The sequence below is a fragment of the Pelobates fuscus genome, chromosome 2 (genome assembly GCF_036172605.1).
Source record: "Pelobates fuscus isolate aPelFus1 chromosome 2, aPelFus1.pri, whole genome shotgun sequence".
NCBI lineage: Eukaryota > Metazoa > Chordata > Amphibia > Anura > Pelobatidae > Pelobates > Pelobates fuscus.
Window position 1 is genome coordinate 86,532,883 of NC_086318.1, and position 13,761 is coordinate 86,546,643.

Here is a 13,761-nt window from a genome sequence, read left to right on the forward strand (position 1 = left end):
TTTAGGCCCCATTTGTACTCCGTTGATTAAGAAAGCTCCCAAGTTTAATGCGTTCGCATTATACTTCCCTAGATCAGTAGATTCATTTGTGATAGGGAAAAATGCCTAGAGGAGACAGAACAATTCTATAAATACAGAAGCTACCACACTGCAGACGTACTAAAGTGTTTGATATTAAGAGGTATTCAGTTCAAAACGTTACCATTCTGTAATTGCCAGTACACCATCACATAAGCCAGCTCGGATACTGTGCTGCGATACCCCATTATAATAGCCAGTGTGCTACCATTAAATCAACAAACTCCTAATATCCCACTGGATCTGCCAGTAAGCGATCACTTATAATACCCTACTGTAATTGTCCGTATTCCATTACTAACCCACAGTTCTGACCCCTAGCTGTAGCTTCCAGTAAGTTCCCACCGGACCAGAGGTTGGATATCCAACTGCCAGCAGGCTACCATTGACTAACAGAGCTCTGCTCTCCAGCTGAAACAGCCACTAAGGTTCCAGTGCCCAATAGAGTTCTGACACCCTATTGCAACTCCTACTAGGCTACCACTGACCAACATAGCTCTTATTCTTAATTTTCTGAATGAGAATTCTTTACCACGTGGCCTACATTACATCATTTGTTTTTAAAAGAGTCTCTCTGTGAACCCCTCTCTGAGCCTCTTGGTGTGTTTCTCACACAATCTGTCTATATGCAAAAAAAAAGGCCTAAAGAGACCCTCAGTCTGTCTCGCAGTGCAGAACAAGGTTTGTTTTAGTCTGAGTAACTGCTGAGTTTAGTTCAGAGTAACTGTAAATGTGTTTTTAACTCTGATCGAATAAATCTACCGTCATATCAAATATTGGCAGTTCCATATCATTTATTCATGGTCTTCCCACATCTAAAAAAAATTTTTAATGCATCAAAATAACACACAGTGCTCTACAGCATTCTAACATGTTGGTCTCGGTTTAAGGTGGAATGTTCCCCTTTATGATAATGGAACCTTGGCTACAAACCTGCATAAAATGAAGTCATATATATCAAATGTTTTTAGTTTACAAATGAAACATCCACCAACCTCTCAGACGGGGGTCTTTTTATGCTGGTGTCTCGCACATAGTCTATTAGCTGCTTCTGTGTGCGTCCACTGAAAGAAGACAAAGGGCTCATGTAAAAGGATGTCTTTAAAATCATATACAACCTGCTATATATATTGAGATTAAATGCATTTGCAAAACACAACACAGTACAGGCTATACAATTTCATAATGGTAATCTACAATACAACAAACACTATGGACATTTTCATGAGAAATTATACCTTTAACATTTTTTAAATTTTTTTTTTTTTTTTTTTTTTTTTTTTTTTTAGAAGTATTTACGGTACTTGTTTTTTAAAAATCAAAGTTAAAATGTATTTTGTTTTTAAACCGATCTTTTAAACCAAACTTATTAGCTGGCCTCACATAAAAAGTAGGTTTAAGCCATATAGGAATCAGGTTATTGAAATACCTTCAGATGCTCTTACTTTTGTAGCCTGCTACGTAGAATCACGTGACTCCTCTAAGGAGCACAAAAAACGTACAAATACAAACTACTAGAATGCTTTCACAGGTCACCCAGATGGAGGAGAAGACAATTGAAGCAATATGGATCCTTTATTTTGGGAGAAAAGTCTCAGTGAGCTCACATAAATTGCAGTATTGAGTGCCTTTGCTTTGTTTCCTTTAAATGATCAATTTGATCAAATAAAACCCAAATAAAATGTACACCTACAGCAATATTGGAAATAAAAGTACCAGATCCAGCATAGTTTGCAGTACACAACAGCTGATGCAGGAAGTCACATGCATGACTTGTCGTGCAAAATGAAGACAGCAGCTCTTTGCCTACACTAGAAATCTACATTATGGAAGTGAATTGGGTTTTAGAAGGAACGTCAGCCTTTAACATTACTCTTGCGAAGGTGTATCTCTAACAAAGTTCACAAGGTAGAAGTCACCAGTCATGTCCCTCTTCCTCTTCTGATATAAACCACAGCCACTTCTGGAGTTGGTGGGCTCACACAGAAGTGTATGGAATTGGACCTAGATGTGGGTATTTGCAGGGATGAGACTGCTCATTTCCATGGTCCCTGGTCATGGTCATGGATGTTGTTACAGGCCTCCCATGAAGAGGTGATTATGGGGAGGATGCCTGGAGGAGTAGTCAACTTAGTGAGAAGGGGGATGACATATACTTATGAAATGAGTGGACCTGGTCTGTCCCAGGGTATGGGTAGATCAATGACCCCTATAAAAGTCTCAGTCCCTCAATATAAAACACTGGCATTTTCGAACATTCATTTTCAATTCTACTGCATTTCTTGGTTACTGAACTTCTGGCTTGTTAGACAAGGCAATGATTGAATCATTGGTGCTTGACCTGACCCTCAGAACTGTCCAGGACTACACAATCAGATTATCCCTCGCTACACTTGCTTGTGGTATTGTTGATGTTCTAACTCTTTCTAGCTCTTCCATGTATAGAGCTGCTCCTCCTGAAACCTGAATGCCACTCTTCAAATCCTGACAACTCTCTACATTACTTTTGTTCCCCCCCCCCCTTTAACAGGTTTTGTAAAACAAAAATCATTTAGGTTTTCCCCAACAACAGATATCATGCTGTAGAACAATTCATTGCATACATAGTAATCCAAAGAAAAATAAATAAATTGGAATAAATAAAAATGTTTCAGAAGCAGTGCAGAGGTATAAAAGATTAGTAGTTACACTAATCATGTCTTGCCAATACACACCAAGGATATTTTCTACTTCCAAGTAAGCAGACCCCGTAACACATTCTGAAATGGGATTTCACAGCCTAGGACTATTTTATTAAAAATAATAAATACAATTTGAAATACCTTCTTGAAAATCAAATGTGTCAAATCAAAATAATAATATTTTGCCTACCTGTATCGGAAAGATGAGCCTCTGCTTAATAGAACCGGTCTAGATTTTGGCTTGGGCTGATCCTGAAGACGAAAAAAGCTGTGATACTCTACACAGATTTTCCAGAATCTCTTACACGTATCCCGGCTAGGTAGTAGGAATTCCAGTGAATCCTGATATGGGCCCTAAAAGGTGATGGACATATTTAAAACTATAACACCTGGAAAAAAAGACTTACATTTTTTTCCCTGAAATCCAATGCTGGGCAAAGCTCCTGGCGCTGCTATGCACGCCACCGTACAAGGTCATACTGGCCCTCAGAAGGGCAAGTCAAAATGTACCCTTTTACCAGCTCGGAGCAGGTACAAGCGCTCAGAGTTGGTGAGGGCAATTAAAAAGAATAAATTAAAAAAAAATTCAGAATGGAGAGAGGAGGGTGGCATGCAAGTCACGCGTGCCAATGGTACAACCCAGTCACAAAAATACAGACTACTCTGTATGTGCAGCGTTGTAAAACAGAAATGCTACAAATACAGACTTTTACCATCTTGACCACTTCAAATGAATGAAGTGGTAATGGTGATTGGAGTAACCATTTAATACAAATACATGCTAAAATCCTATATTTTACAAAATAAATGTAGACACAAAAAAAAGATGACAAAACATCACAGTGATGGACACAGTTACTGTGAAATGGGTTAAACAAATCAACAAAAATATATAGTAATTTCTCTGGACATTAGCTCACACGAATTTAGATGCTGTGTTGCCATTGTGATACATCATAGATGCAGTGAAATAACACTGCGCACATACATGGATGTAAAACCTTAACTGCAACGTGCCCAAACACATGGCAGACAGACAGACAGAGTATAGGGAATGTAAAATTGATTGATGCAAGATTCAATTACCCATAAGTCATTTACAGAGAATACGTGCATTAAATAATGTTAAAGAGAAGAAAAAAACAAAAACAAAACAAAGAATGCAAATGAGGTTGACCAGAGTTACATTCCACATTAGCGGTTAAGTAAATAGTTGTCTGTATCCCATTGATGTGTATTTTAACTCCCACCAGCCTCAACCAGAGTCTCACTGAGCATGATGGGAGATGTAATCCAGTATTACCAGGCAGCGTATTGCACTAAATTTGATGTGCACAAATTCTGAGCAGAGCAGTTTATGGTTTTTTGTTTTTTTTTAATCTCTCACCCAGGCCGTAAAATTTAAAGCTCTGTGCTACTAGCCAGGCTTTAAAAATACATTGCCCTTGCATGCCTAAAATAGATCAAGGCACACTCACTGGGTGTGTAGGTCTACTCACCATGGTTACATTTTCCCACACCAATGGCTAGTGAAACGTTTGAGCCCTGCTCTGACCTTTGCTCCCAAGGACGGAGCTCAAAAACCAGAACGGATTTACACTCCATATACATGTGGGAGCTAGAGAGTAAAATTGCCCGAGAGAGAGGGAGCGTGTGTGTCTCCCCCATCCATGGGCAGTCCTGTACAATGCATCTGGTACTGCCACCAGATGAAAATTTTGCACAAAATGGATATGGTCAGCCAAGATTGAGACTGCTTTATACACCGAAACATAATTGGTATTTACATCCTGAATAATTTTTTTGTTTGTTTGGTTTTTTTTTTTTTTTAAAGAAAAGTAAATATGCAATATAAAATCATGAAAAGAAAAAAAAGAAAACCAAAACCAAACCAAAAAAAAACAATATTTATAAATCTATAGAATATAACTGGGAAGGTAGAAGTATATTTAAGGACTATATAATAAACCTCTGTTTAGAAAGAAATAGAAAGGTTATATTTGTTGGTAAAGTTATAAATGTGGACGTATTCTGGATTTTGATTTATATACATATACACATTTATTTCATTGAAGCAGTCGGTTATAAGTGTTGCTTGCTTAGCAAGTGTGTTTTGTTTTGTTTTTTCTTCTTTTTAAATGATACACATTCCTATTCTAAAGTGTACAATAAGAAGAGCCAGACTACTGGGACATATTGGTTAGATTTTAAACATGCATTTAAAATAAATATCTTATTTTCCCATGAAGTCTATATACCTATTGGTGCTTACTTAAATACTAGCTTCCTGTATGCCTGTGCAGGGCAGATTATAGAATGCAGATAGGGCACAAAATAATTCAAACATTTAAACATAAAATGTCTACAGTCAGAGTTTTCAAACATGCTAGAAAACATTTTACCAATGCCAACAATTGCCTGATTATGGCAGCTTAAACACAGTCACTGCTAGGTTATTAGAGGTAACATCTGCAAAGGCTTGGTTGGAATCACAGTGGCTTTTATGTGATCTTTCACGTCAGAACGGTCTGATCTGGCCATGATGTCAGCATGCAGACCGTGTTTCCTGCTACAAAAGGCAGAACCTCTCGTGTGAATTACATCTGCACTCGGAATCTAAAAACCTCAGCTCCAAATTCTTCTTGATACGTATCTATTGATTTATTGATTTATTTTAAAGGGGACTTGCATGCCTTATGCAGGCTCTGCAAGGTTTCACATCTCAGGTTAATGACATGGTATGGTTTACAGATAAAGGGTATTTATCTGCATAATGATCTATAAAAAAAAAGTCCAAAAATATATATATATTTTTTAAATGGATTTGCTGGATTTTGGATTTGCTTGCAATAAGAGTTGTTTCTCTGCCTTTCTTTATATTTGTAAACTATAAAGTACCACACATAAAACACTCAAACAAGATAAAGGGACTAGGACACTAGTTGTGCTAAAACTCCCTCAGCTTCACCATGATGAAATACAAGACAGGCAGCAGTGGCAATATATCCATTTGCTTTCTCAAATCTAAACCGAATCTAAGCTGATCATTAGTGCACGACTTCTCTGTTAAAAGGGACACTAGAGGCACCCAGACCCCTTCAGCTCACTGAAGTGGTCTGTGTACAGTATCCTGATTTTCCTTAGTGCTGCAATGTTAAACATTGCGGTTCCAGAGACAATGCAATGTTTACATCACAGCACTAAGTCTGCCTCCAGTGACCATCTACCAGACAGCCACTAGAGGGCTTCTTGGATCGAAAATCGACCTTTGGTCCGGTATCTGACTCTTTGCATGAGGACATCTTTGTCCTTGTATTTCTGGCACTATAGTATCCCTTTAAAGGCACAACTCAGGCATCAAATTAACTTACAAGTTAATGTTTTGCAGCAATCTGCATATTATCCATGGCTCCTCTGACACCCTAAATACTTCCCTTCTTGCTGGTTCCTGTATGTGTGCGCATATTAACAAAATCACTCAAGCTAGGTTTTCAGTTGATATCGATGGTAAAATCCCACTTTAAAAAAATTACTCTGTATAGCTCTATGCTGACTAGGTAAAGGTGTTGCAGATACTCACACGAACCTCTGGGTGCAACTTTATAAGGAAACGCCTCCTCTTGAAACTTAACTTCCGAATCTTTGACCAGTTAAAAGTGTTAATTTTTGTGTTGCCCTGTAAAGGAAAACAAGATAGAGAACAGCAATCAGAAAAAGAGAAGAAAGAGGATGAACTATATATCACACACACACCTATTTGGACTGCAGATGTAAACTGAGAAACAGAAATTATTAAAGGGAAACTCCAGTCCTCTAAAGCACTTTATACAAAAATGCCAAATTTAAAAAAAGACAATGGTAGGCATATTAACAACATCGTATTGAAGTTCTTATATTGCCTGCAGTCCTGCCCCCTCATTCTACCAGCCAGAAACCGTAACATACCACCACATCACTGGCACACGCGCAGTGTCACCACAGTCTGCCATAGAGAATCACTGAGTACAATAATTCGGTATGTAGGAATTGCACGTTCATCATGGCTATGCTCCCCAATGCAACCAGAGGATGGGGGTCGCAGAAGTGCAGAGTCTCGGCGAAAGAGTGAGTAATCCGTTTAATATTTATTAAGTTTCTATTTTTTGTGCAGACGGAGGGGAAAAAAAAAATGTTACGGGGTACCAAGACTGTAGCGTTAAGAATACAGATATGTATTCCAAATGCTACAGTGTCCCTTTAATAGCGTGTGGTGTTCTTTATGTAGTTATTGTTACATTTAATTATCAATGGTCTGATATAAAACAGAATTAGTAGTGACCCTTACCAGAAAAATGTTTTAACTTGACATGACAGGTGGGCTTACATCTAATGGCCATTGGAGTTACTAAAAAACCTCCATTTATTTAAAAATGCATAGGCATTTGAGCTAGTGTGCAGGTAACTTTTTTTGATAGATGAATTTATATTTCCCTTAATAAAAAGGAATATAATCTTACTTGAAGTATCAAAATAAATAAAAATAGCAACACTTCAAGTACTATATTGCTCAGGGGACTTGACATGGTTATGCATGTAGACACAACCAAAGTTGGCCAATGGACAGATTTCTCACACACGCGCACACAGTAATTTCTATAACATTTATTAAGCCTTTACCTGAAATACTAGCACTCCCATATGCGACACGGACAGGTTAATTTTGGCACCTTCTCGGTCTGAAGCCAGATGAAAACGTGTTCCATACAGATCCAGTCTTCGTGAAATCTCTAGGATCTGAAAATCCGCATCAGCGGGAGACATCCCACTAAAAAAGATCAAAAATAGCGTGTCAACGTAAAGCATGTATTTACAAAAGGTATGCATATATTTTTCTTTCATTAAACCAAAATATATGAAAATTAAAAAAGGATATGCATGAAGGAAAGCATACAGAAACCAATTTACTAACATTTTACACACACGTTGGGGAGCAACCGCCTTGGAATCACCAATTGGTAAAGAAATGCTGGCGAGATTAGAGTAATGAAAAGGTTTTATTTGGAAGAAGGAGGGATGGTAAAGTACTCACAGGTGCTGCTGATGACATTGCAGGATCCGCTCTTCCAAGCTCTGCTGGCGCTGCACATAACGAGTACTTTTCAGATGCTCCTGATCTACTTTTGGATCATAATCTCCAACTTCCGCTAGAAGATGCAGCAAGAATACAAGGGTAAGAAGAATGGATTGATAGCCACAGGGGGAAAAAAGTATCTTATCCAGCCTTTCATCTAATTAGGCCTATCCATGCAATTATTGAAAGGAGATAAAGCCACAAAAAAAAATTATAACTTGACCATTCTCTAATTTTATTTTTTTATTTCTTATTTACAAACCCTAAAAGTAATTCATAGCTAACCAGAAAGCATGGCCACAAGCACTTCAATCGTTAACACGAGTGCAGTACACCCACAGTAGACTTCCACTCAACTGTAAATGTACAGCTAATGTGATTCTTCTCCTACTGGTATCAATAGGAGGTCAGAAATGCATGTGGAGCTCAAAGTCTCTTCCTGGTGAAAGTGACTGCTAAACATGGTGGATCACATTCCTCCCCTCTCCTTCGTATCTCCAGTCTAAGGAATACAAGCACATATTGCTGACACTTTAGCTGAGAAATGGCTGTACAGCTGGCCAGCCCCAGTTGTTCTCCGTTAAAAATTTGTTTTACTCCCCTTTTTTCCCCCAGAGGCACGACAAGATCCTGTCTCCTTGGCGGAGGTCATTCAATTTGATGATCTCAGCCAATCCAGTGCTTTCCCATAGAAAAGGATTGGGAGGCTAATGTGCATGCGCATCAAAACGCTGCACTACACCAATCAGGGCTGTCTGCAGTGCTGCCTAGGAACACCTCTAGTTGCAGTCACTCAAACACTGCTTTTTCTCTGAAAAGACAGGATTTACACTAAAAAGCCTGTAGGGACAGGCTGTACACACCAGAACAACTACATTAAGCTGGAGTGGTTCTGGTGACCATACTGTCCCTTTAATGTGTGATTCATATTGGTAAAATTAGCATGACGTTTGTATATACTATTTTCTTCTCACATAAACAAAGCAAAAAAATTGTTTGAAAGCAGAGTTTCCTTTGAAAACATCTCTCGGCTTTGTAGATACCATATTTGGAAATAGACTACAGTTTAGAACAAGGGAAACAAACAACTTACATTGCATTAGAAAAGAAATTAGCAGCGCAGTCGTATTGTCACTGCAGACCAGCTGTTCATCTCCCAAGTCTCTTTTGATTTGCAAAGCAAACAGATACCTACAAAAAAAAAAATAATAATAATTGTATAAGGATCGTTCAGTTAATGTATGGCATCGTATACACCAAAATGCAGAACATTAGATCTAACCTTGTGTATTCTTCTTGCAGTTGACCAGGGTCAGGAGGAAAGAATTTCACCGCCAGACGCATCTTGGCATTCTTTGGTTCTGCGCATAAAAAACAAGTATACAGCGTGTTATGTTCAGTGGATGATACTTACAAGCCTTAAAAGGATAGGGAATAGGAAAGGTTTGTGGACGCGGATGCAAAGGTTTCAGACGGTTTTGCTCCTTTTTAGCTCAATTTTTTTTTTTTTTTTTTTTTGTAAATCTTTATTTTTCAGTGCCGGTTCAATATTACAAATTGGAAATATGCCACAACAGCAGTCTTACAAAACGTTTCAACAATCAATATATATTGCCATTGGGGCTAGAGTGATCGTACACATTTTTTCATATAAGGCTAAATAGTTATAACGACATGGTCTCAATACCAGTGTAAACTATGCGTATCATGTCTAGTGTGAAATTAGGGTGTTGCACCTATAACGATATGGTACTGGTACGGGGGTTGCGCTGTGAAGACACCTGTCCCCTTTAGACGTGGAGAGGCATAGGCGAATGCGCTAGTGTAGGAACTAGGAGTTTGAGTATCGTCTATGTGTGGGTTGTCTATAACCCAAGATATATGTGTCTGAGCCGTGTGGAGGGGGGGTTCTCGAAGATGGCAATGGAGGTCTGTGTGAGTGAAAGCTTGTACCATTCAGGCGTAATGTGTTCCAACGGTTGCTACGCCTCTTAACCCTGAGACATTAGGGGGGGGGGGGGGGGGTCGGCGGCAATCCGCTGCCGCGTTGCCTTACGGGCACCCGGTCAGTTACAACCTAACGTCGTTAAAGGAAGCTGACTGTATACAGGTTAAACATAACTCAATGTGGTGCATTAAACAGGAGAGTAGAGCATAGAAAAACTTGAGCAATAACAGGAACTGAAGTTCTGGTCTTTGAACACTTCATGTGTCAGGGAGTCGGTTCTGGGTGCGAGTCGTCTTCACCGGTAGTGTTGTTGTAGAGTCCCAGTGTGTGCAGCAAGGCCTGCCCTTCTTCCCCGTTAGTGATTCTGTAGTGTTGCTCTCCTTTGGTCACCCAAAGCGTTCTGGGGGTTGCCCATCTGTAAGTCAAGCCCGCTGTGCGTAGGGTGGTGGTTATGGTCTGCATACTCTTACGCCATGTTAGTGTATCTCTGCATAAGTCCTGAAAAAACGTGATTTGATGAGTCTCAAAGTCATATGGCATTTTCCCTTTTATGGCCGTTATCAGGGCTATTTTATCTGTGACGGTTTGGCAGCGGAGGATTATGTCCCGAGAGGCCGACTTGGGTGCCTTTTGGGGTTTAGCAATACGGTACACCCCGTCAAACGTAAAATGCTTCGCCTGCTTGTTAGGGATGACCGAGGCCACCAGGCGTCTTACAAAGTGGGGCAGTTCGTCCAAAGGTATGGACTCTGGGACCCCCCTGATCTTAATATTTTTCCTCCTACCCCTATCATCGAGGATGTTTACCTGTCTGACGACAGAGGCTTGTAATGTTTGTAACTGGGCCACTTTGTCCGTCAGTGAGTTCAGGGCTTGGCTCAGGTCTTTTACTTCTTTTTCCGTGGTCTGTGTTCGGGCCGACAGTGTCTGTACCTCTGCTGCCAGCCCCTTCAGGTCTGCTTGCCACATGATTTGCAGGTTACTTTGGAGTCCCAGCAACATGGCCTGGATGTCCATTTTCGTCGCTGGGGTTGTTGCACTATGGGCTTGTGCATCCGAGGTGCCTGCAGTGGTCTCAGTTGTGCTGTGTATGGAGTCCTCATCGTCAGACCTTCTAGGTGAGGTTGCCTTGGGAGCCTGGGCCTGTGCGGGTGGATGATGCTGCAGTATGCTGCTGCTGTCCCTGTTAAGTGTGGGGGTGCTTGCTGTCAGTTTGTTGGACCTCCGTCCCATATCTGCAGCTGTCGGGGAGTTTACCTCTGTGGGTTGCGGGCTTTGTTCAAGCCACGTTGTCAGCTCCCTGGTGAGGTACTGGTCGCGTGTGCGGTAGGCCCCTTGCCCCTTGCTCCGGCGTTTCGTGCCCGACGGCTGAAAAAAAGGCATCTGCGTGTTCAGCAGGATGCCCAGACGCTGTGCCCGTCGGTGGTTTGGGTCGATGGGTGTCGGGTCTGCTTGTTTTTGGGGTCTTTAGTGCCTGTTATGCGGAGCGCTCAGAAATGGCGACTGCCTCGGTGCGCCGTTGGCTCCGCCCCCGCCTAGCTCAATTTTTTAAATGTGTTAGCAATACTGGGTACAAATGGGATTTATTCTCTACAACCAGGACTTTAAAGGAAGCAATAACGTGTTTAAACCGCCTACACGAGAAAATGCTGACCGGAATTAAAACATGCCAAGGACACAAAGATCGTTTTTATAATCTGTTCCCAGCAAAAACAGTAACAAAAAGTGCTTCACAGTCCCTTAAACGAGAAATAAGTTCTGTTCACCAGTGAAATGCTGACTATATACCCTAAAGTACACAAGAGCCATTTTTTTTTTTAAATACCAGCACACAAGCATCACTGTTCTGATATTGTGTTTAGCAGAATACTGTACGTCTGTCTCTCACTGTCCAAAAGCAATAAATATGAAAAGAAAAGCAAGTACAGAGGCCAAAATCCTAGAAGAGATATGGACAGCACAATCTTAAATCCCATACATCGGGATAAAATGTAAGTGCTTTGACACAGCTGAACTGGGTAATAAAAGTAGAGGTTAAGAAATATTTTTGTTTTGTTTTCTCCCCCCAGTTCTAGAGGGATTAGCATCCTTTATTCCAAATCAATAAATTATGTCTTCAGTAGAAGCAACAGGCATTTGAGCAATGTAGTTAGCATGAAGGAATGTCATATACTTTGTAAGTAACATTACAGATTTCATCTCGTGCCTCTCACAGCTCATCAGCTGGTGGAGCGCATCAAGTATTATAGTAGTATAGTAACTAGAGAGCAGGGGCTGCTATTAGAACGCTCTCAATGCTCCTGCAGTTTCTCAAATGTTTGATGGCTCCTTGGCATTCTACTTACTGCGCAACAGCTTGGAAACGAATTTCAGAGGCTCCGACCACACCTGAAAAATATTATATAGGAAGATTACATTTTATGAGCTACATCGTAATAATCGTAAACAGAAAATTATGGGAGGATCTATTAATAAGCATGAGCAATCTTCCACGCTTTAATTTTGTAGCCTTGTATAAGACAATATATTATAGGGATCAGGTTACTGACAACAGTTATAAAAATAATAATACAGTTTTAACTACTGGGATGAAAAAGATGAAATGGAAATTTTAAAAGGATTTTACTGAATGCTCTCCAGCAGCTTTCAGATAATTAGAAGTTTTATTTATAGCTGAAGATTTAACCACAATGTGGCAATACAAGATTTGTGTTAAATCTGCTAATTTTCTCCATGCTTAGAAAACCTACATCTTACAAACGGAAAGATTAAAAAAAAAAAAAAAAAACGAAGTTAAAGCAGCTCTGTCACTTTTGAGCATTTCATTAAGATATTATCTTTAGGGAATACCAATGTGGACTAAGTTGGAGAGATACCATAAGAAAAACTATGGAGTATTTTCAGGGTTATTTACTAAAGGGAGAGTTAGCAGGAATTCAAAGCGAATTTAAAATTTAAAGGCAAAAAAAAAAAAAAAAATTTCAAGTCAAATTCCGGTTCAACTATATTGGTCTATAATTTGAAATTTCCTTTGAATTCCCAACACAGTTTTACTTTGTTAAAAAAAATAAAATTAAAAAAAACGTTTAACTTCCGGACAAGTCTCAGGTTAACAAAAAAGTTCACCAACGGCGAACCTCCACTGCCCCTCTGTCAACTGTTGTTGAATATAAGCAGCCATTGCAAGCAACGGCCGTAGGATTCGGGTATTGACTCACTCATCGCAAGACCTACTCTATGGATTCCTCTGTCTTGTGGGATCTTTTATAGACCTTGCGAAGCACCAAGAGATGAAAAGGGTACCCTGAAAAAAGATGGTAGTTGTGGTGGGGGGTGGTAGAGTGTGATCGCTTCAGAGAAGTATTCATACCTTTCCATGGCTGTCAGACCCTAATCAAAGATCACACTTTAGGAGGTATTTGCATATTACAGCCCCCCTGCAAAGGACAGATTCACTTTAAAGTGATTTATGACCTGACAATTTTAGTGTCACTGCTGCGTTAAAATACAAAGTGATAGCAATAAATCTGTACAATAACTATCCTTAAAGTGAGTCATCCTGCAGGCTTTGACCAGCTGGGGGATCTGAATCTCTTGAGCAATGGCCAGTAAAAAAAAAGCTTAAGAAGTTGGTACCCTGCAGGCTGCAACTTCAAAGATCTGAATGCACAAACAAGAAAGTTTACGTACCCATTGTGACTGTGCGGTCTGGAACTCAATCCCAAAGTAGTCTGTCTCCACCACATTTAGATGAGTGAACACTTGGCTCAGCAATGTCTGTCCCGTGGTCTTTGGCTGCAGGGGACAGAGAGGGTGGTTAGGAATCTCCCAAAAAAGCACATTCACAGACAGCTACTGTTGCTGGCTAGCTATCTGACCCTTTAAAATATAATTACACAAGGGATGGAGAATCTTAAATAAAAGAAAAATGATTGGTGCCTCTA

At 40.0% G+C, this 13,761-nt stretch overlaps 1 protein-coding gene across 1 annotated transcript in view; it reads right to left on the bottom strand.

Moving 5' to 3' along the window:
* Positions 1–13,761, bottom strand: part of FARP2 (FERM, ARH/RhoGEF and pleckstrin domain protein 2) — a 104,412-nt gene that overhangs the window by 40,741 nt on the left and 49,910 nt on the right. The window contains exons 3-11 of the mRNA XM_063441677.1: positions 13,508–13,612; positions 12,163–12,205; positions 9,152–9,230; positions 8,963–9,060; positions 7,828–7,942; positions 7,416–7,563; positions 6,340–6,435; positions 2,950–3,113; positions 1,074–1,142 (exon numbers count right to left, since the gene is read on the bottom strand). Of these exons, the coding sequence (XP_063297747.1) occupies positions 1,074–1,142; positions 2,950–3,113; positions 6,340–6,435; positions 7,416–7,563; positions 7,828–7,942; positions 8,963–9,060; positions 9,152–9,230; positions 12,163–12,205; positions 13,508–13,612 (917 nt within the window). The remainder of the gene's footprint in view (positions 1–1,073; positions 1,143–2,949; positions 3,114–6,339; positions 6,436–7,415; positions 7,564–7,827; positions 7,943–8,962; positions 9,061–9,151; positions 9,231–12,162; positions 12,206–13,507; positions 13,613–13,761) is intronic.